The 23,774-nt window shown below is 34.8% G+C and overlaps 3 protein-coding genes across 3 annotated transcripts; 2 read left to right on the forward strand and 1 right to left on the reverse strand.

Annotated features, from left to right (window-relative positions):
* The first annotated feature begins 5,165 nt into the window (after positions 1–5,165).
* On the forward strand, positions 5,166–6,895 carry LOC135087990 (DNA primase large subunit). The gene is made up of 2 exons (XM_063982864.1): positions 5,166–6,520; positions 6,601–6,895. The coding sequence occupies exons 1-2, from the start codon at positions 5,290–5,292 to the stop codon at positions 6,843–6,845; spliced, it is 1,476 nt and encodes a 491-aa protein (XP_063838934.1). The 5' UTR covers positions 5,166–5,289; the 3' UTR covers positions 6,846–6,895.
* Positions 6,896–7,182: 287 nt separating this feature from the next.
* Positions 7,183–12,234, reverse strand: LOC135087989 (Golgi apparatus protein 1). The gene is made up of 7 exons (XM_063982862.1): positions 11,224–12,234; positions 9,451–11,147; positions 9,221–9,368; positions 8,723–8,949; positions 8,209–8,392; positions 7,773–7,879; positions 7,183–7,684 (listed from the first exon to the last, which is right to left on the reverse strand). Exons 1-7 carry the CDS (start codon positions 11,987–11,989, stop codon positions 7,520–7,522), a joined length of 3,294 nt encoding a protein of 1,097 aa, XP_063838932.1. The 5' UTR covers positions 11,990–12,234; the 3' UTR covers positions 7,183–7,519.
* Positions 12,235–14,188: 1,954 nt separating this feature from the next.
* On the forward strand, positions 14,189–23,501 carry LOC135087992 (transmembrane protein 18). Its single transcript, XM_063982866.1, has 4 exons — positions 14,189–14,337; positions 15,329–15,446; positions 16,678–16,826; positions 17,001–23,501. Exons 1-4 carry the CDS (start codon positions 14,281–14,283, stop codon positions 17,118–17,120), a joined length of 444 nt encoding a protein of 147 aa, XP_063838936.1. The 5' UTR covers positions 14,189–14,280; the 3' UTR covers positions 17,121–23,501.
* The last annotated feature ends 273 nt before the right edge of the window (positions 23,502–23,774 follow it).

Consider the following 23,774-nt stretch of genomic DNA (forward strand, 5'->3'; position numbering starts at 1 on the left):
CAATTTTAACATTGAAACCTGATGTAAGTAGAGGTTGCATTCGAGTTTTCATTAACAAAACGAAGAGAAGAGATAGAAACAAGACAACTTAGTGTTCACAAATGCAGTTGGAGGCATTAAATACACATCACCAACAAAACATTTAGTCACTGATGATGCGTACGTCTGCATTTGTGAACAAGTTGTCTTGTTTCTATATTTTTCTGTTCATTTTTACGCAGTTAGGTTTTTTTTTCAATCATCGTTCGTTCGTTTTAGCCGAATGACGTCCACTGCTGGACAAAGGTCTTCCCCCAAGGATTTCAACAACAACCGGTCCTGCGCTGCCCGCATCCAGGCACCTCCTACAACCTTCACCAGATCGTCGGTCGACCTAGTGGAGGTCTGCAGCACATTACGTCTTCCAGCTCGTGGTCGCCACTCAAGAATTTTTCTGCCCCAGCGGCCATCAGCTTTGCAAGCTACGAGCTCCACTCACTGCCACTTGATTAGCGATTCTGCGGACTATGTCAGTCACTTTGGTTCTCCTGCGGATCACGTCATTTCTGTTTCAATCACTACGAGCATAGCACGCTCCATCGCCTTTGACCTTGAGTCTTCTTATGAGGCCCACAGTAAGCGACCACGTCTCAGATCCATAAGTTATCAAAGACTTTTGTCTTGAGACAGTGCGATATTTCAGACGTAAGAATATCGCGAATCTTCCTGAACGTTGCCAGCCGAGTTGGATTCGACGATTGACCTCTTCCTCGAGGTTGGACCTACCTAAGGCTGGTTTTAGTGTCACGCGGATCGTCAGTGCGGATCTCTCCGCACAGCCAATCTGTATGAACTGCTAGGGAGCGAGCGATTCCTGCGGACCGCATTACTCTAAAATGCTTCCTCGAAGTTTACAGATCGGCTGTGTAGAGCGGATCCGCACTGGGCGGTCCGCGTGACACTATAACCAGCCTAACTGGACTGTTTGTACTAGGTATATATTATAATTGTCAACAACTGCCGAGTGTAGAGTATTCAACCTTTAGAGTGCGAATCGAAGGTGGGTTATTTACTCACCGTTGATATTTATGCCGAATCCGTTCCAGTCCAGAAGCAGTTCTCCAGGTGGTGAACAGTTTCGGAGTTTTCAGTTCCCCCTGTCTGCTGCTGCAACTGGTTTCGAGTCTTGATCCTGAAGACGGAACGACATGTGGCGTTTTCGTACAAGCCTTTCAACACTTCGATGTATCGATATAGTCAATTTGACACCGTTGGAGAAACTGTAGTAGGTACTGCCCAGGTCTCGATCGAAGCTTTCTCATAGTCCACAAACGCCAGGCAAAGTGACTGACTATACTCCTCGGTCTTCTGTATAATCTGCCGTGGCGTATGTATGTGGTGTACTAAAAGCCTTTTCAGAAACCGGCTTGTTTGAGAGGCTGGAAGTCATCGAGCTTACGAGCGAGACGATTCGTAATGGCTCTCGAAAACAGCTTGTAGACATGGCTCAGAAGTGAGATGGGTCTATAATTCTTCAACAAGGTTTTGTCGCCTTTTTTGAAGAAGAGTATCACCACACTTCTGTGCCATACCGTAGGCGTTTTTCCTTCGAGGATGACGGAATTGAACAGCTTCTGAAGAGCCTTCAGCCCCTCGGTCAAAAACCCAACTGCGTAAAAATGAACAGAAAAAAGATAGAGACAAGACAACTTAGTGTTCATATGTGTAGTAGGAGTGGGAGGCATTAAATGCATATCACCACCAAAAAAAGTAATTGATATCCTATAAGCATATTAACGTAAGGGCCTAATTATGATAAATCAAAAAGTTTAAAATGAAGTAAGGTTCAATGAGTTCAAAAGTTAAAACCAACAGTTTAGGGTAAGGGCTGAATTGTATTATTAAAAGGAATTTACGTCCTTTAAATCATTTATTTCCCCAAAAGTCGTATTCAGACGACTAAAAATGTTTAAGGTAAGGGACATTTTTTTAAAGATATCAACATTTCAAGTATACCAATCGATAGAGCCGAAAATTCTGAATCCGTTGGTATATATAACTCATTTTGGCCAAAATGTCCCTTACATTAATTGATACTTCCACCATCGACATGTTAATACCCTGAAATTAATCATGTTCTAATCTAGTTCTGTTACAGAAACTCGAAAACTTTCATCACATAGCGCCATTGGTAAGTAGTCACCAGGAGCTAATAAACAAGTCTCTCACCAGATGCTGTGCATCGTCACATGCCGAATAATAGTACAAGTTTTACAAAACAATAAAACTTGTATTATTGAGCAGAGACGATGCACAGCATCCCAAGAAGGCCTCCTGGTGAGCTCTCTATGAAGAACTCCGAGCAAGCTCGCCCCCAGGTGACTAAAATGGCGGCAAACGGAAGTAAGTCAAATCAATTCCTATTAAATAATTGCGGAAATGACGTCATTTAAGGTATAAAATGGTAAAAAACTACACCGGAAGTAGACGCATCTCTCACCAGATGCTGTGCATCGTCTCTGCTCAATAATACAAGTTTTATTGTTTTGTAAAACTTGTACTATTTTATAATTATTTCAATTGGTATCTTTTCTTTATTTTTATTGAATTTTTCTCATTTAAGTTTATTGATTAATAAGTAATAAGTCAAATTTAACACTAATATGCATTTATATCGTGGCCAAATCGTAAAATTGATCACGTTATGATGATGTGACCAATTATTTTATAAAATGGTGTTATTTCAAGAATCGTTGAACCGATTTAGAAGAAATTTAGTAGGAACACAATAATTTGTGATCATGGCAAGGACATGGAGGGGGGGGGGGATGCCAAAGATGCCAAACTCTCTCTTTGATGACATTATGGTATACAGTTATAAATAACAACACCACCTACAAAGTACTTCTGCTTAAAAACTTGAAATCGAACCGCCCTTCCGCCACTGTAACGCATTGTAACGTTTTTCAAGACCTCCTCTCCCCCCAGATTGCATTACGTAACACTAGAACGCCCCCTTAGCAACAAATACCACTTCTCACTTTAAAAAAACGCTATTTTTGTTTTCACCCACCAGAATGGGTGATAATGGGTAAAAACCGGGTTTTTACCCAAAACACCCAGTTTTAACCCAATCGGGTGAAATGGGTTTTTACCCACTACCCATCTCTAGCCATAGCTGGGCATTAACTCGTTAATCCGTTTATCGTTAATTAACGAAGTTAACATTTCTATTAACGGATTAACTTTTAAGTTAACTTTAAAAAATGTTAACGGACTCGTTAACTTCCGTTAAATTATCCTAAGTCCGTTAATCGTTAATTCAGTACCTACTATTTACCAAAAAGATTCGTTACGTTCTAACAAGTACGTTCGGGCTTCCAGAACTTCCAGAACCCAAAACAACAGTTTTTGTGACCAGATCACTAACGACACTTGTTAGTATGTGTGGGACAACTCTTGCAATTGAATTTAAGACCAGTTTTCCTCAACCGATTGAGCTGATGATTGTAATTGAACCAAGTCTCTGAGATTGAGATACTACTAAAAAGTGTAAAATAAAATTATAATAATAGGGATGATGACTGGGTAATTAAATCAAAATTCTATTTAGTCCGTCAGACAGATAATTAGAAAATATTAGACTCACATTTTTTAATTTTTTTCCATAATCCATTAATTACAGTATTATATTGAGTTGAAATGTCGAGTGACGTCACTTTTGAGTAAAAATTCTACTCAAGCGTGACGTATCGCGCGCGCCATTTCAACTCGATGTAGCACTGTTATTATTTAATTATGAAAGAAAATCTATTATGTATACTTATAATAAATCTGTAGAGAGGTCAATTCTGTACATAAAATATATTTTTAAAATAACTATCAGGGGGTGATTAGTGATCGATACTGATGCCAAAAATGCAATCAGTAAAATTTTTGTCTGTCTGTCTGTATGTTCCTTATAGAAACAAAAACTATTCGACGGATTTTAACGAAACTTGGTACAATTATTCTTCATACTCCTGGGCAGGTTATAGGATACTTAGGAATTCCCACGGGAACGGGAATCAGCGGGAAAATCCTTTTGTATGAAAAATCTAAACCGCTTAAGTTAGACGCTTGAAATTTGGCATGCAGGTACCTCAGTAAACTTAAAGCTTAGTTACAACAGGATATTGCAAAATTCCCACGGGAACGGGAGTTAGCGGGAAAAAACATTTGTATGAAAAATCTAAACCGCTTAAGTTAGACGCTTGAATTTTGGCATGCAGGTACCTTAGTAAACTTGAAGCTTAGTTACAACAGGATATTGCAAAATTCCCATGGGAACGGGAGTTAGCGGGAAAAAACATTTGTATGAAAAATCTAAACCGCGTAAGATAGACGCTTGAAATTTGGCCTTCCGGGACCTTAGTAAACTTAAAGCTTAGTTACAACAGGATATTGCAAAATTCCCACGGGAACGGGAGTTAGCGGGAAAAAACATTTGTATGAAAAAATCTGAACCGCGTAAGGTAGATGAAGGGGGGGGTAAAACGAGATCCACGCGTACGAAGTCGCGGGCGGCCGCTAGTAAAAAATATGAGTCTAATATTTTCTAATTATTTGTCTGACGGACAAATAATTGAAATTTTGTCATCTAGCCTATTAAAAAACTTTTTAAAAACAAGCTTTTATTCCGAAATGCAGTTGTACTAAAACGAAAAAAATAATTGTAGGTAGGTACTTATGCAAGGTTCAAATAATTTCGAAAGCTTGTAGCGCAAACATAAAAGAAGAATAAATTCCATGCGCGATACAAGCTTTCGAAATTATTTGAACCTTGCATACAATATTTTTTTTTGTTTTATTATCATGTGTTAACGGATTAACGATTAACGTTAACTTGCGTTAAATCTTGCGAAATGTAACGTTTTAACGTTTAACGAAGTTAATTTTTTTATTAACGGTTTAACGATTAACGAAGTTAACTATTTGATTAACGGTGCCCAGCTATGTCTCTAGCCTTAGGCAGTTCACATGGTGTAAAGGAAAACGGAACAATTTAAGTAATTAACGTTACCGTTTTTTTACGATGACATATTTTTATTGAAAAATTTCGTTGAATGGAAATCATTATCCTCGACACACAATTGTTTAAAAAAAATACTGTCAAAGTGTCAAATTGTCAAAATATTCGCGCCATTTTTTATTGTTGTGTTGTTTCCCACAGCTCCTGTTTTTATTTAATTTTCAATTTATTAATTTGATAAATAGTGTAATGCTGACTATTTTCCAGTTATAAAACACATTGATAAATAAAACATAATAATGGATTTGAACATACGACGAAAATCTACGCGAGCTCCGGTTACAGGAAGTCTCATGGAAACCTATCCTCATGATCTTCAAATGTATAAAGTTCCGCCAACTGAAAACATTTCTTTACAAGAGTTTGAAACCTTAGCTTTGGAGAGGCTAACACTTCTTAGGAGTTTAGCTACAGCTACAACTTTGCGAGGACTACGAGCGTACTCTGATGAATGGAAGGAATTTGTGACAACTGATCTAAGAAATCAAGGTTTGAAATACTATTCAAGGCTTTTCGAAGTCTCTAAATGTGGTACAACAGAAGCCGACTTACAAGCTAGGAGAAAAGATCACATTGCTCACTTTATACTTAGATTAGCTTACTGCAGAAATGAAGAGCTACGACGTTGGTTTGTGGCAAGAGAACTAGAACTTTTCAAAATGAGGTTTATTAACATGAGTGGAGATGCTGTAGAATCTTTTTTTAAACTAAACAGTCTGTGCTATAACAATATATCTGAAGAAGAGAAAAATGAAGTTATTACCTTCCTCAGAGAATCAACTTCTCATCCTAATGTGGACAACATGAAATTTTATAAAGTAAAATTCTATGAAGTTCTAGATTTGGTCAAGTCCAGGAAAGTATTTCTGAGAGGTGGTTATGCTTATATTCCACATAAAGACTTTGTGTCTGTATTGTCTGCTCAGTTTCGTACACATTTGAGGCAAAACTTGGCTGTTGCTTGTCACCACCTTGGAGAGATTGAACAGGATGAGAGGCTTGTGAGTCTATTGAAGGGCCTGCACCAGTCATATACTGGTAACAACTTTACTGACACTAAAGCGGTTGTGCCTATTGAGAGTTTGGACTCCCTTTCACTCAAATCTTTCCCGTTGTGTATGAGACAGCTGCACGACCAATTAAGGTTAGCTCATCACTTGAGACATGGAGGCAGACTTCAGTATGGCCTGTTCTTGAAAGGTATTGGAGTGACTTTGGAAGATTCTCTCAGATTTTGGAGGGAGGAGTTTACCAAAATGATGGATTTGGATAAATTTGAGAAGCAATATGCTTACAATGTCAGATACAACTATGGAAAAGAGGGTAGTAAGAAGAATTATTCCCCATTCAGCTGTTTGAGAATAATAAATGAGACTGTTGGTCCTGGTGACTGCCATGGATGTCCTTATAGGCATTGTGATGTTAGCAATCTGAAGAATAAATTACTAGGATATGGGTTAGATCCTCAAGGTAAACAATATAATTTTAAAATATTTAGCCACTGTTTATTAATTTACTGAATACAGATCTAATAAACAATTTTGTTTCAGCTGTAAATGACATAGTGGAAGTGACCAAAAAGGGTCATTACCAGGTGGCTTGCAGCAAATACTTCGACACCGTACACTCCATTGACTTTGGCTTAGGCATAAATCATCCCAATCAATACTTTGAAGAAAGCCAGAAACTTCTCAAAGGTGAAATTAAAGTGGAAGCTAAGAAAGAAAATAAGCCCAACATCAAAAAAGAATCCATTGAAGATATGGAGTTTGATGATGTGGCAGAATGGAATTAGTTTTAAGTTTAAGTAATTGTCTAGATAATTAAATATAAGGATTATGTAAAGATTGTTTGATTTCTTTTCCTAGAATGTTGTTTGGATCAATTGTAAGATTTATTTAATTTTAATGTCCTCCTAGTTCATGAGAATGGACAAGTTAACACACAAAATATTTTACATTTTAAACCAGAACTTGATAAAATTAGACTGACACATACTATGCCATTACTAATCAATAAAGCCCTGCCTATCCCATATCTTCCTAATATGCTGTCTCATTTTATGTGGCGGTTGTTTTTAATTTATCATTTAAGTACTACAATATTATTCAGGTACTGAGTAAAACACAAACTATAAAGCTTGGGTAACAGAAAAATCAAAAACCGAACCTGCAACAAGTTTTATTTGAGATTAATAAATAAATGCAAATTATTGTTACCATTGGTGTCTATCACTCTAAATATCTTGCACCTTACCTAAGCATATTTTTAGATGACTGGGATTATAAGATTCACTTAACATTTACTAAAAAGAAAGAAAAATAGGAATAAATAACAAGAATAGATAGAATATATTTTGTTCATATATAGAATATTTGTTCATAAATTGTACTTTTATACTTGTAGTGCAGGTTCGGTTTTTTATTTTTATAATCACCCTTATTTAATTATTATGTATATATTTATATCCTATTTTCTTTTAACATACATAGCTCTTTTGGTCATGCGACCACAATATAAACCAAATATAAAAATTAAGCCTACAAAAGATATGCATACAACTAGGAAATACTTCTTTGATGGAGATGATGAGAGTTCGTTGAATACATCGCCAAAGTTTTCTACCATGTTTGCCTGAAAAATAAACAAGAAATTGTTATTATTTACTTCGTAAATTATGTGGGTAGTTATAATAAATAATGAAAATTAACATGGCACTTACAGATGCGACATATCGATACATTTCTAATCTGCTTGATAGCTCCTTCTGGCAATCTGGTTCTAACTTTCTAGTACTATCATTCAGAATGATTTTCAAACATTTCAAACCTGAAAGAAACAAATGGAGTGTTATTAAAGTATTTTTTATCATCTGCGTAATAAAATAAAATAATATGATACGGAACGTATTAGAAAATACATTCTGTCCACATATGTGTGCCAGTGCACACCATTTTCTAAATGCGCCGACAATGCGCTTTTTTCCTACACAGCTAGTCTTTAGGCTACGTACGACTTGCATATATTATCGCGTCTGTATCGCTGCAACCGCGCATCGTCGCATCTATTAAAGAACATCGCGTGTACAAGTTCTTAATTCACCATTTATTAGATTTGATAAAAATATTATTAATCTAGTAAGATATACAAAAGCTTACGTCGCCCAGCTCCATGCTCGAGATCCTTGCAATACTTTAAGAGATCAAATGCACACGCCCTCTCTAGCAAAGGGTCTGCCTCAATATCCACCTCCGTTTCCTCTATTATCTGAACCACTTCACGGGCACATTCAGCCGACACAATTTTGTGATTGAGAAGGGCATTTTTGAGACATTCTTCAACCTGAAACATGGAGTTTGCTTGCTGTAAGTTACAATTTTTAAATTCACATTACATTATTGTAATATTTGCGATTTTCAGACCAAAAGAACATGCAGGCTGTAAGGGTGACTTTTTTGTGGGTGTTCAAACAAAAAAGATTAATTGTACTTTTCAAATGCGAAAAAAATCTTACAGGAACAATTTGCAAAAACTTGTGCATTTTTCCTGTATGAAAGTTGTTGTATTTGAGTAGAATCAATCCTTTTTTGTTTGATCATTCACAAATGAATGGATCACCCTGTATTGAATACCCATTGTGTGACTAATAAGCTAGTAACCATCAATATTTACCTGGCCATCAGAATTGGTAATAGAGTCATTTGGCACAGCACATATTGTCTGGATTTCTGCTTTACACAATTTCCCAAGTAAAGGATCAAGACGATAATTCAGTGCTTGTTCTTTCAGTACATTTGCCAGCTCATTCTCACACGGTGTTGTCAGCTTTGAGTCCCTGAATTTCTCCTTCAAGCAATATAATACTTTTCCTTGGAGCTCCACATCTTGAGGTTCATGTGCTGTAAAGGCAAAGTGAAATAGACTTATAACACCATTAGATCCTGTATATTATTGTTTATATTAGCAGGTTGGTTACTTCGTTTGATTCAGCCAAATGACGTCCACTGCTGGACAAAGGTCTCCTCCAAGGTTTCCCAAAACGACCGGTCCTGCGCTGCCCGCATTCAGGTGCCTCCCGCGACCTTTACCAGACCGTCGGTACACCTAGTGGAGTGGAGGGCCTGCCCACATAAATTAGCAGGTACATATTGCATATTAAATAGTTCTTACCAATTATATCTGAACAATATTTCATGACGTCATCTTTACAAGCATTCTGCAAGTTGTTATTGAACCTGTAGTCTGTATTTTGTTCAATCATTCTATTGACTATAACAATTTTGCAATTCTCATCAAAGTCAGTTTTCTGTTTATGAGCCTGAAATAACAGAAACATTCAGTTACTAATGTAAAAGCCCTATCATAGTTAATTTTGTCTATAAACACAATGTAGATTGTACCTTCAAGCAGTCCAAAATTTTAGATGTCTCAGTATTATGGCAGTATAAATCAATCATATCATTACAACTAGTGATCAGGTGATAATCAATGGCATTGTCATTGAACTCTTGCTTCCTGACAACAAATATGGCTCTCCTGCAGGTGTCACTCAACTTGCCCTTGGCTGTTTGAAGGCACTCTAAAGCAGCAGATTCCCCATGAGGCACATTTGGGCAATACTCTTTCAAATCCTTATTACAAGCCTCCAGAAGCTCTGGATCCAATTCTATATTCTCCTTCTGCTGAAATAGTTGACTTCTTAACTGCTGTCTACAGTCCTTTAATATTGTATGTTTCCTCCTTGTTATAGTATCATTCCTAACAATTTCACTCAAACAAGATACCACTTGGCTTTTGGTTTGTGCTTTCGGACAATATCTGACTACATAAGATTTACATGCATTCTTAAATTTCCTTGTAAATCTATAGTTTTTTAATGAGATCAGCTGCTCATGTTCTATTGCAGCACGACATTTGACATTAGCTTTAATTTCTGGATCATTTTTATGGGAAATCAAACATTCCATGACGTCATCATCATCCTTTTTACTTTTCAGTTCTGAATAGCACAGTTTCTGGATTTGCATCCTGCAGTTATTGTTCACTACAGCATTCAGTTCAATGTGACCACTCTGCATCTCAGTGAAGTTTGCAACCACTTCTTTACATTTTGGTGACAATTCCTTAATCTTGCTTTGTAAACATCTAATTTCTTCTCCTTTACCGGTACCCTCAAAGCAGATCTTAGCCAAGTCATCAATACAAAAGTCTTCAATTTCTGGCAGCAGATCTACATTTACTGCTCTTTGCCTCATAACTTTTCGAACCTGCTGTTCACATGCTGGTTTAAGTTCTTCTTTTAGCTCAGAATTGTAAGCATAATTATACAAGCAAGGCAATATGAGGGGATCCTTTTCAGATTGGTGTTCAGTGGTGTCAGCCCATTGAAGTTTAGCTTTGCATTTAGTAACAGCATCATATTTGCAGGCTTTGTACAGCTGGGGGTCTAGCTTGAAATCTCTAGAAATAAAATACTGTATCTGTAACAAAGCCGTTTCACATTCATCCAACATGACCTTGGTTCCAAGTTTTTCCATGAGACAAGACATTACTCTGCCATTTCCACCATCAACTTCTTTACATGCTGAGTCCACCACTGGCTTGCAAGCTTTCCTCAAAATAGGATCCACTCTCCAATCTTCACCGGGGTCAGCTTCCTGTACCAAGACTTCTAAAGATCTTTGGCATGCCATGCTGATTCTTTTATCTTTTCTTCGTCTAGGTCTAGCATGATCCATCAAGCAGTGGATGGTTTTGCCTCCTAACTCAACTCCCCTGCACAGCATACTGATGTCATTGGCACAGTTTTGCATCAATTCTGGTGACAACCTATAGTCATCCATCAACATCTTTCTGTGGTCAGTCATTTCTATCAAGCAATCAGGGGCGAGCTTTGCACTTTCATTATGAGAGACATTTTCCAAGCAGAGTAGAATTTGAGCAAGTCTAACATCTTTGTCCTCCACCACACCTTTCCGGCAGTGGTATTTTCGTATGTCTTCTTTACATGATTTCACCAAGCCTTTACTCATTCTGTAGTTCATCACCATATTTCTTTGGTCATAAAATAGTTGATCACGACACCTTTTGGTCATTGCTGAAAGGAATAAAATGTCAATAGTTAAAAAAAACGTAAAATACCTACATAATAATATAAAAAGTATTTACATTACCATTGTCATATTTATGATCTACTAGACATTTGTACATCATCCAAGTCCCAGGCAATTCATCTGGACATACCGTCTTTTGGTCCAAATTACAGGCTGCAAATATGATTTTATCTAGCTGCAACATGCTATACTTCATTTCTTTGAGAGCAGTCATCTCAGCCTGGCACTCCGGCTTTAAATCCTGTTCTTTATTTTGTAGACATTTCAATGTGTGCGTTTGTGACAGGCTTTTGGGATCTGGTGGAATTCTACCACAGGAAAAAGACTGAATATCATCATAACACTTCCTCAAAAAGTTCCCCGTGATTTGCCAGTCATTGAAAATTAAAGATTCAACTTTATTTATAGTCCTCCAACAAATTTTACTTCGTATAGTTGGTTTTTTCTTCAGTATACAGTCGATACCGTACTCCGTTGGCTTCAGGCATTCTGATGTTATCATTTCATCTTGGCATGGTTGTTTTAACTTAAAATCCAAGTAATTATTGTCAAGGAGTTCTGCTTGATAAGTCCATATTTTGTGCTGACAAATGAATGCAACTTGTGATTTGTTGCTGTGCGTAGCATTTAAAGCGCATGACAATAATGCAAAATCGTCAATTAAGTGCGAACATTGCTTTTCTAGCACAGTGCATCCGCTAATATCTACATTGAATTTACCATCGGAATTCCTCACCAGATTACCCAAACCTTCTTCACTGATAACATTGTTTATTGTATATGTTACGAATAGCCATAAGATTTCTAAATAAACATTAGATAGCATCTCGGTGCCGGCTCAAAATAGTTGCAGCACTTGATATTTATACTCATTGATACATTCAACTCAAAACATATTTTCTGTATATTAAAGTGTTTGTACCTTTTAAGAAACCTTTCCCAATTATTTTTATGATTTCCAAGATCTCAGAATTAATGTAAGAGAACCAATTATTTCACTACACACACAATACAACAAAGAACAAAAATTCAACAGAGCCACGACTTGACTGACGTTAATGACATAATTTTGACAACTTTTTTTCTTAATCTCGGGATTTACAGGTCAGGGCCAGGGTCGAGAAATGAAACGCAGAATAACTAAATTGACGCAATAAACATCGACGACAAAAGGCGAAAAACCTAGGCGAAAGTTTGTACATAATCTGAGACAAAATCTTGAGAAGAATAAAATGTGAGCATCGATGAACGATAAGAAATTGCATTCAATCGAGATCAAGACCCTAACGAATGGAAAAAAAAATGTCAAGTGCGAGAAACAAGAAAAGGATAGAAGGGCTAAGGGCCCCCGACAGCCCCCGATTTATACGCTAAAAATTTTCATCTTCAACGTATCTGTATAGTATAACGCTTGTTGTGGAAGTCTTGATTCAGTGTGAGTAAAGCCGGGTCTCCAGTACGTGTTTTGCCCATGAAGCTTTTTATCTTTAGCTTCATGGTTTTGCCCTACAAAATCAACAAAAGGGTATTTCGCCAAAAATGGTCAATTTTGCCTAATTTCCTTGGCACGAATTTTATTTTTGTTTTTAACTATTTTTAGTTTCCCATTGCATTATGTAGTAAAAACTAAGCTAATATATCTAGAAGGGGTGTCATAATTCGTTTTAGAAACAAAGTTATTATGAGGTCATAAATTTTTGGTAGCCAAGGAAATTATTATAAATATTTTTTTCTCTAAGTTTTCTTCTGTGGTTTGCTTTTTTTTTTGTTCGACCTATTTTGTGTACTTTCGCAAGCAAACATGCCATTGAATATTATATCATCATTACGACCTTTTTACACAACTAAGGAAGATAAATGCAGTAGATTGAGTTAAAAGTTAAAAACAAGATTTTCTATATCTATTCTGATACCTATTTTTTAAAATGTAAATTTTAAACTTATTCCAATAAAGAAATAATCAAAATTTGACTTTACGCCGAATTATTAAAGGTCTTTTATAATTTCCTAGGTCATTTTATGCCAAGGAAAACAAGGAAATTAGGACCAAAGAAATTAGATTTATGCCTAAAAGACACCACAGACAAAAACCTATTTACCCTATGCATTTACTATTTAAATCATGGGTTTACCCCTACAGACACTACATTTGTGTAAATAAACAATAAAATTAATCCATTGTTTAGTTGCAAAAAACCGTCCAAAGAAATTGACTTTTTAGTAAACAAAAACCCAAGGAGGGACCTATTTATGCGATTTGTCGCGAAACTGATCAACGACGTACTGTCCTGCCTCAATGGCCTCTTGGGACGAAATGGCCGAGTGTAGTGGTGCAGTGCGTTACAGTCTAAGTTTTTTCGTTTCGTTACAACAATGGTTGAAACGAAGAACCAGGGAAATTATACTTTTGACCTGGACAAGAACTTAACTTCACTTTATTTTCTTCCTATAAGTATTTGACATTTAAAGTTTTTATTTTCCGATAGCCAAACGTTTTTCAAATGCAAAGAGAGTGCTATTGGAATTAAATTACGCTTCAATTTGTTATAATGAGCCTTCATTTTGGCAAACAACAGTAATGGACATAACAAGGAAATTAGAAAAACGACTTTTGATTAAGTTTTTCTACGGTATTATTTGTAGTTTCTGCTATTGTAATAGCAAAAACAAATAAAACTTTTGATGAACTTTCCCATAAAAATAGTTTAATACAGATAGATATAAAAAAACATGTGTTCGCCTGCCTGGACACAGAAAATTTACCGTTTCGGCGAAATACCCAAAAATATCTCAACATTCAATAAAATTGCCTAAAAAATATTGAATGTTGACATATTTTTGATGATTGTGTAGGGAAAAACAACGACTTATGTGTTCGCGTCAACTTTCGTTGCGCGACCTTATTATAAAATAATGAAGGCTGTAAGCAATACGCTACTTTTGCATTTTCAATGAAAATGAAATATAAAAAATATCCGTCCGGCTGCCTGTCAAAGTCAAAAAATAAATAGTTGTCAAAAAAAATTGTTCTTGTGTGTGTGATGCAGTGTGATGGTTTTCAGTTGTTGATGTGAAAATTGTGCAAATTAAAATACATTTTATTGAAATTACTTGGAAATGGAAGGGTTCATCGAGGTGAATGAAATATCGGATTTCATTTCGTACATACGCAGTGTAAGTTTCTATTTTATTTGGTAAATTTTAATCTATGAGATAGTCCGTACTCGGTACATATTTTTACGGAAATCGCACGAAATAAGTTGAAGGACTCGCTAGCTGAGAAATGTTTTAACTTGGTAGAAACAGGTTATTTAAAATTTGCTAGATTTATCCAATAATTCTGCCCATTGGAACTTGCCGCATAGCGCAGTAAAACTATTGGTAGGAGGTAGGTACCTAGTTCAAATGACCCTGACACTCGTTGAATTAAATTCGCCCAAGTAGGTGCTTATCTTGTTACTCAACATCTTTTTTTAATTTCAAGTACGACTTGCAAAAACAACCAAAATTATTGTGATTGGATTTGTAACCTTGACTTCAGATCTATTGTTTTTACTGCATTCTATTTCAGAATGTGATTCAAAAGGAAACTGTTCAAATAATATCAGGCAATAACAAAACTGAATCATTTTGTTGTCCATGTACCTAATTCAATTTTATTTTGGTGTTTTTGTTTACTAAAGTTAATGATTTTTTCAAGTTATAATTACAACAAACAAAGTAAATGAATCAAAGTTACTTTAATATATTTTGGATATACATAATAAATAATACAGTAGTATGTATAATCATTTTAGTTTTTAGATCATAATGTATTTTTTATTTGTCTCAACAGGTTAAATTAAAACTGATAATTTTTCACTAGATAGATAGATAGCTCTATCAAAAAGTGGTAAATATATTTTCTTAGGATCTTATATTTTAAATGTAAATTATGTTATTCTTTAGTTGTAGAATATTTTAATCCTAGTAATGAAATTGTTCATTATATTTATTTTAACTTTATGATCGTAATATCAATGTCCCCAAAGGAAAGCCTATAATTGTATGATTGAAATATCAAGGCAATTTTTAGCATGCTGTCGTCATCAGGGAGCTAAATAGGTTTACTTTTTTTTCTGACTGTAAAATATGATTTTTAACGAACCTATCAAATTAATTTCAGATTGAGTGGCGTGACCCATGGCTAATGGCACTTGTGTCATTTCACATAATAGTGACATTCACATGTTTATCAACAAGAAACTATGGAAACTTCCAAGTTGTGCTTTTTATCATATTGTGTAAGTACCAACTGTATAAAGGACAATGACCAAAAGTGGTCCAAATGTCCACCACCAATGAGACTTATATTGGCTTATAGTCCATTAAATAGAGATTAACTTTCAGTATGGACGAAAAAAAAAATAAGCTGTCAGTAAAAAGTTATGACTGTTTGAAAAAATGTAGTAGTTTACGCGCTAATCTCAGGAACTACTGGTCCGATTTGAAAAATTCTTTTTGTTATGGATAGCCCATTTATCAAGGATGGTTTTAGGATAAATAACATCACCCAACAACCAATAGGGGCGGAGCAGTAAAGACAAATGTTGTAAAAATGGGAAACATTATTCTAACAATCCTCACGCTTACAAAGTCGTAGGCACAGCTAGTATAATATTTAATAAAATTCATCTATAACCCCACGCCACATGCGACATGACATAACATGCGTAGATTAGTCCAAAATGTGCAATGGATAGAATGATATCAAAAACATTTTTCGGATGAAAAGGTAAAAACCAGACTTTTCATTCAGTCATAACTTTTTACTGACAGCATATTTTCGATTGTGGTTTGGTTACGATGAATCAGTATTTAGTAGACTATTTTACTACATAGGTCTCGTTAGTGGTGGACATTTGGACCACACTCCATACATTTTTGGTCATTGTCCTTTATTAGATTTTTTAAATGTTATAAATAAATTGATCTATGGTACAAACAACAAAAGTCAACCTATTTAAATAGTCTTTAATTGATCTAGGACCTTACGCTATAGACATAAAATTCACAATACATTCAAGAATGTTAACATACTTATTGTTGTAGGCTGATGTACCCTAATTCAAAGAAGAAACTTGTTATTGAAGCTGCCTGTAATAAAGGTCCATTTATTTAATCACTTTATGTAAAGTTGTTTACTTAAAAACAGTTAAATGCCTTTATGGGTTCTGAAAACATATCTGCATAAATGATGTTTTAAATTATGCAAAACTTTACATTGTTTGCTGCTGAGTCAAAGGTGAACTTTTGTGAATGTATGAGTGTAATACGTAAATAGTGTAAATTTTAACAATGTAATGATGTACCAAGATTACCAAGGTACTTCCTCATTGAATTATACATATTATATTATTTAACAATGATTGCCTGATCTAAGATTAAACTAACATATTAGTAAAATCTTAATAAAAGATGATAGCAATAGAGAAAAACACTTGTGTAACTAAAACCATATTATTTTCTTTTCAGTGTTATTGGTATATTTCTCGGAGAGTATAAATGAAGTTGCGGCTCGTAATTGGGCGTTGTTCTCCAGACAGCAGTACTTCGATAGCAAGGGCCTGTTCATATCAGTCGTCTTCTCCATTCCAATATTACTGAACTGCATGATAATGGTGGTAAGTTGTAAATTACATGTTCATTCAACTCTCAGAACGACAATTAATTAAGTTTATTTGTTTTGTTAATAGTTCATAGAGTTCAGACTTGGCAAGATAACACACTCAAAACAAAAACTTTAACAATAACTTTTTCTTTGCAATTAGATTAAACTTATCTAAAATATTTTTCAGGGTTCTTGGCTGTATCAATCAACACAGATTATGACCAACTTAAAGAAGGCACAACTCAGACAGCGCCTTAAAGAGCTTAACATGATCAGGGAACAACAACAGCATTTGAAGTCTGAATAAGATGATGTGAAGTCAATTTTATCATAGTAAAGCTAGCGGGCAGATAATATTTTTGCTAATGTTGCTTTTGGATGACATGGAACAAAAATATGTGAGGTAGGTATGTAAGTAAGACCCATACATATTTTTGCACTTGATATGCCAGTAGGTGGAAAATCCAGTCACTGAGTACATGGGATCAAGACAGGAGAGGTATGTTGTTTTATATGAAAATTTTGGTATTGAGAATAGATCAGTATTTCGTTTTGTTTTGAAAAAATAGCTTGAAGAACGAATGTTTATAATGTAAGCGTAGGCTTAAGAACAACTAGTGGGATAATACATGGATTTTATTCCATGTGTCATGTTGTCATGTACTCATAAAACTAATAATTTCCATTACTTTATTATTATTCTAAGTCATAGGTACGAAATTTTTCGTTCAATGTAATTGAAAGAAATGTTTTGTTTTGAGCTTTGACGAATCGCATGAAGAATTGTTATTATTTTGTTTCAACGTGATCTTCAGAGATATGGTTTGACTTTTGTTGATTGATGATGTTATTTAATTAACACTTGGTATCTAGATCTAATTAATCGTACGTGAATCTTGCGACATTAGTGGGACTAATCAGGTGACTGATATACTTATAACATGTTAAATTTAATTATCAGAAATATCAATTAGTTTGGAGTCTTGTAAAAATTAATTATGTCTATGTATCCAGTATCATATCTTCAATATGTAATACGAGTGCAGTGCAGTTGACTGTTAGTTCATTTCAAAGAAAATTTAATTTCTGTACTGATAAAAAAATCGATACGATTAATCTGGCCTGAAGGCATGTTTTGTTAGCAGACTCAGACTCAAAATATCTCTGCATACACTTTTCCGTATTTGTATTGAATTGTAGTTTAGTCATTATTAGTATTAAATTAAACGTTGGACTGCTTAACTTGACTTGTAGACGCTTATATCTGTCGCTGTACTGGTTACATAGCACCACTGGGTGCCCACGACACAGGTTATTCCTAGTGTGGGACCCGCAGACAAAGCAATATAATGTTTACGGATTTCATTGTTACCAATTGTATTTGAAGGTGTATGCGTAAACGGTGTGTTTGCATAAATAAAATATTTGTATTTGTATTTGTTAACTCCTAATAAGCAAGTAAGAAAGGTTAAAAAAGTATTTTATAAAGATTTGGTTTACATCTCTGCAAAGTAAATGACTTGCAACTTTTGAAAATGAAGTTTACTTACTTCAAAAACACGGACATATTCTCTTTATCGTTATCAATTACTATTAGGCCTATATCTATTTCATGATCAAGATGATACCGGGTGTTAATAATATTATAATCTTGCCATAACTTTTTACATAATCATCGTTTGTGATTTCGTTGCGATTCTTCAGTGATAAAATGGGAAATCTTGTTATTTCTTTGTGATGTCTTATTTCCAATTTTTGTAGCTTTTTTTTTTTCAGAAATCTCAAATTTATTTAAACCGTAATGTGTGTTGCATTTCTTTATTGTAAGTTATAAGTACTTAAGCTAAATGTTTAAAATGTAACCAGTTTATATAATTATGCCTAATTTTATTTTGCATATTTTTATTACGCAATGTAGGTACCTTATTTTGTATGCACTTAAACATATCTCTTGCATTTTCACTTTATACATTTTTGGCTATCGATTTGCTTCTGTATAAATTTAGCATTGAATTAGATTTTACATCTTCATCTCTATCAACTTTTTTCATCTTATAAAATGTAAATAAATGTATGTTATTTAAAACAAAAATTCTTAAAACGCTATGTATTTTTACACTTTCATTGTCAAGAACTTAGAAGATCACTAATTGAAATGTTTAGTTTTAACAAAAAATATGTTAGGTTTTGGTTCGCATTAGATAGAATTAATAATGGCTTTAGCAAGTTTTTTAAAATATGACTGATTTTGAAACGTGACTAGCTTTCGCAAGTTAATGTCTTGCATTACTTTTTTACTAAATGGTAAATTAAATACTTTACGCTGTTTACTGCAATGTGTACATTTTCGTTTCTGCCTAAAGTTGAAAACACATTTTCAGGATTGTGTGTGGCCTCACTATTAGTCGATTCAATAGAGTGATAGGACCACTTTATATTACCATGTAGCAAATTGGCCACTGTGTAAGTAAACTGCGGCCTAAATTTTACTAATGGTGTTCCACATTAGGCATTTTTTGATTGCAAGGAAGCCATAGCATAATAAGGAAGTGGCGCTTCTGTATTTTTAAAATTTATTCTATGTTTCAAATCGACGCGGGGTCTACCCTTTCTAATATGTGGACTCGTTCGTTGTGGGTCTTGGACTTCCAAAAAATGTGCCATTGACAGGCCTTATAATGAAAGATAATGGTTTTTGTATTGTAATAACTAAACAAATGTGATCTAATATGAAGGTGCAATATTCATATACTTAGAAGATGGGCGAGTGTTGAAGAATTGGAGAGCTACGTCATCAATTGCATTTAACAGAAAACATGGCCTCCCATTTCTCAACGAATATTTTTGCAAATGCAAATAATAGTTATAATAAACGTGCATTATAAAAGATATTATTCAGTACTTAAACTGCTTTCAAATTAGGTGTTATTACGCAGCATATTGCCGATATTTTTTCTTTTTTGGCCTAAATATTTAAATTACTCAATAAATACTAGGCCGTCCATGAAACAATATGTGATTTTTATAACGTAATTTTAAATTTTTAAGCTCCTTCTCAATGGTCCATTCTCAGGATCCAATTTAGAAATGTCATGGAAGAGGCAGACACTGTACAAATCTTCATAATATTATTTGTATTGATTTTTAATTTTTGCCAATAGGTACTAAATGAAACCAGCTGCCTTAGTTGACAGTAACTAGTAATATTTGTAATTGGAACTTCTCTTTCGTTACAACGAGAAGGTATTATAAATTATCCAGTTGCTGTAGGTATTTAGTAAGAAATAGTTTCATAGTGCAGGCGCAATAAAGCTTTTCTCAAAAACCAGTCCAGTAGTTACATTTTGGACATGATTAACGTATTAATCGACTTTAAATCCGAGTTATAGCAAGTTAAAGTTACCTAAAGTTACAAATGTAACAAGAGAAATAACGAAGATATGTATTTATAGCAAAATATTTATCATTATTGTTAAATTATGGAATATATTGTAAGATCGTGTTGCTTGTTAGTAACGAATGGAAGACTGAGTTGTGTAAAGTGTGATTTGGGAGTCAATAATCCATGTTATGTGGATAGGTACTTAAATAACACAACGCACAGTGCCAGGCATGAAATAATAATACACTGACTTGTAATGTGCTAGGATTTGTATTAGAGGTAATGCTAGAGAGTCTATGATGGTTATGTGTTGTTGATAAGTTTATAGTGCTTGTTAAAGGTTTCCAGATGGCATGAGTTAATACATTTACGTAGTAAAATTTATTCCCCCATATTAAAGTTTAAATTTAAATGAAAAAGTAAACTTAATAATTTGCTCGTCGTTGTTTACTGTCATTTCAAGATCTAAACTTCGAGGTGTGAAAGTGAAGCTTGGAGTCTATAAGATGTGAATTATTTATTGCCTGGTACTGTAGGCTCTGTATTTTTTACTATATCGTAGGCTTATTTTTAGTTATTCTTTCATAATAAATTTTCATCACGTCATATTAATGCGACTAACAATTTATTATTAATTTATTTAGGTGACAGCACACCAAATATGAATAACAGTGTAACTGCAGTTACACGTTTTTACAATTTGATGACGTATGAACTAGACTTGTCTGCTGAAAGTTGTTCAAACGTTAACTTACAATGTTATTCATATTGGGTGTTCATTACGGTCGAGTTAGTCAGTGTATTTTAAATGTTGTCGTATATTAATTTTAGAATACAAAGCCATTGTAATAATTATAAAATATATTGTATGCAACATTATTATTTTATGTGATGTATGGTAACTGTGGGTGCAAAGTATCAGCAAAACGCAAATGAATAGAATACAAGACAATCGCTTCTGAACCATAGGAGTAAATCACTGTGATACGTAAATATGTTAAAAATTAAAATAATCAATGTAATTGAGATAATCGACACCACCAGTCTGTCTTTAGATGACCCACGCTGAACTGTCCCACCAAACTCAATGACAGGGGGGCACTACTATCGTTCAACTATATGGTTTCCAACATGGCAAAAATCGGAACCAGCGATCCGGTATTGACGGTGGCGCCCCGCTGTCAATGTCACGGATAGGACAGTTCAGTATAATGGAACTATACCGTGATGTTACCTTCCGTGTTTTGTTTAAGCTCACCACTTGGCGCCACTTTAGATCCTGTCACTTGTAGTGGCTAAGACAGTGGCGCCAACTGGTGATCGCGGTTGAAGAACTATCACATTTGCACTTACTAAGGTGGCGCCACTATAGAGCTTACTGTACCTTATTTATCGCCAGTGGCGTTAGCTAGCGAGCGCAAATACGTTTCTAATTTTCATACAAAATAAATTTTATAAAATCCGATTTTGTATGAAAATTTAAATAATTAAAATAAAGATATCAATTTTCTGACTTCACCATACTATTTATATGCCCATGTTAACATGGGCTAGTGTCGGCTCATATACCTACCCATTTACCTAACACCCTGTATAGATAATAAAGCACTGATTGGTTTTTAGATTAATGGTGTCAACTATCCAATTATGCTTTTATGCATTTCTCAGGACATAAAGGTATGTTCACAAAGAAACGGGGAATGCCTTCATCATCATTTTAGTCATAGGACGTCCACTGCTTAACATAGGCCTCCTCCAATGAAGGCAGGTCGCAACCAACCGGTCATTATGGAGAATGCCTTATTAATAAACAAATTACTCGTACGTAAAAAGTGCAAAGAGCCAGATAGTACTGAGGGCTTAGTGTGAGTTTACATCGAACGTCTTCACTAGTGACTGCGTAAAAAGTGACATTAAATGTATGACGGATTGTACAGCGCACCTAGCGGAAACTTTCAAGAACTAAAAGAAAGGACATCATCCACGTTTCATATATTTTTTGTCCAAAATCAAAAGTGCTGGCCAACAAAAAAAAGTGCTGTATTCTGACAGAATACGTCTGCCTTAGCATTTGTTACTATGGCACCAAAGCCGTAGCTCCACTGTGCGTCGAGTATTTGAGATCTAAAAGTCATCGACTATTCATACATTTTTTGTTCAAAATCAAAAGTGTCGGCCAATAAAAAAAAAGTGCTGTATTCTGACAGAATACGTCCGCCTTATCATTTGTTACTATGGCACCAAAGCTGTAGCACCACTATGCGTCGAGTATTTGAGATCTAAAATTCATCGACGATTCATACATTTTTTGTTCAAAATCAAAAGTGTCGGCCAATAAAAAAAGTGCTGTCTTCTGACAGAATACGTCCGCCATAGCATTTGTTACTATGGCACCAAAGCTGTAGCACCACTGTGCGTCGAGTATTTGAGATCTAAAATAATTCATCGACGATTCATACATTTTTTGTTCAAAATCAAAAATGTCGGCCAATAAAAAAAAGTGCTGTATTCTGACAGAATACGTCCGCCTTAGCATTTTTTACTATGACACCAAAGCTGTAGCACCACTGTGCGTCATAGTATTTGAGATCAAAGTCAGTCGTTTCATATATTTTTAGAACTCAAATACTACGATGCACAGAGGTGCTACAGCTTTGGTGCCATAGTAATAAATGCTAAGGCGGACGTATTCTATCAGAATACAGCACTTTTATTTTTTGGCCGGCACTTTTGATTTTGGACCAAAATGGATGATGTCCTTTTCATACTTAATTTTAACGCAGTCGATGTCGAATGCGTTTGATGTAAACTCACGCTACACCCACTGTATGAGACGGTGTAAACACGAGGATTTCTATACCTCCTACTTATTATGTGCATCCATGCACCGTAATGTGAATATATCTAACTATCATAGTACTCAATATTATCTCTTTATTCCATCGTATTCATTTGCTTTTAAAATCGTAATAATCGATACGAGTCGCACTGTTGCCATTTTGCCGTCAGGACGGCGCTAATTATTTTCATAACCTAGATTAAGGCAAAGTTTATTTTGGTTTGTGGATGTTCAAATAAAGGAATTGATTCAGTTAAAAATTCGTTTTATTTTTAACATGAGGTACAAAGTAGCAACACAGAAAATTATTATTACACTTTTTTGGAATGCAAAAAAAATTATCTCGAGGTAGGTAATCTCGTTACTACTGTCCTTATATTGCCAAATTATAATTAAATTACAAATAATTTATAACCTAATGATACCCTAACTAAATACATTACGAAATTGTGTGTAAAGGGTACAACCACAGAATAATAATAAGTACTACGGTACAACAAACAAATGTTCCTAGATTAGGCCGTTCCGCTGCGTTGATCGCAATCTCGCAATGAGCGCGCGCGGAACCGTTTGCATCATAACGAACTGGCTGGTGACTGCATTTTATTTATTTTTTCATACAAAGACTTAAAAATAAAGATGAATACCTATGTATGAAATGAATCTTAAAGCTTACAGCTCACAGATGCGGGCGAATTTTAATACGATGTTTTGAAACTGACTATACAATTTACAAAATT

This window comes from Ostrinia nubilalis, chromosome 3 (assembly GCF_963855985.1).
Source record: "Ostrinia nubilalis chromosome 3, ilOstNubi1.1, whole genome shotgun sequence".
Taxonomy (NCBI): Eukaryota; Metazoa; Arthropoda; class Insecta; order Lepidoptera; family Crambidae; genus Ostrinia; species Ostrinia nubilalis.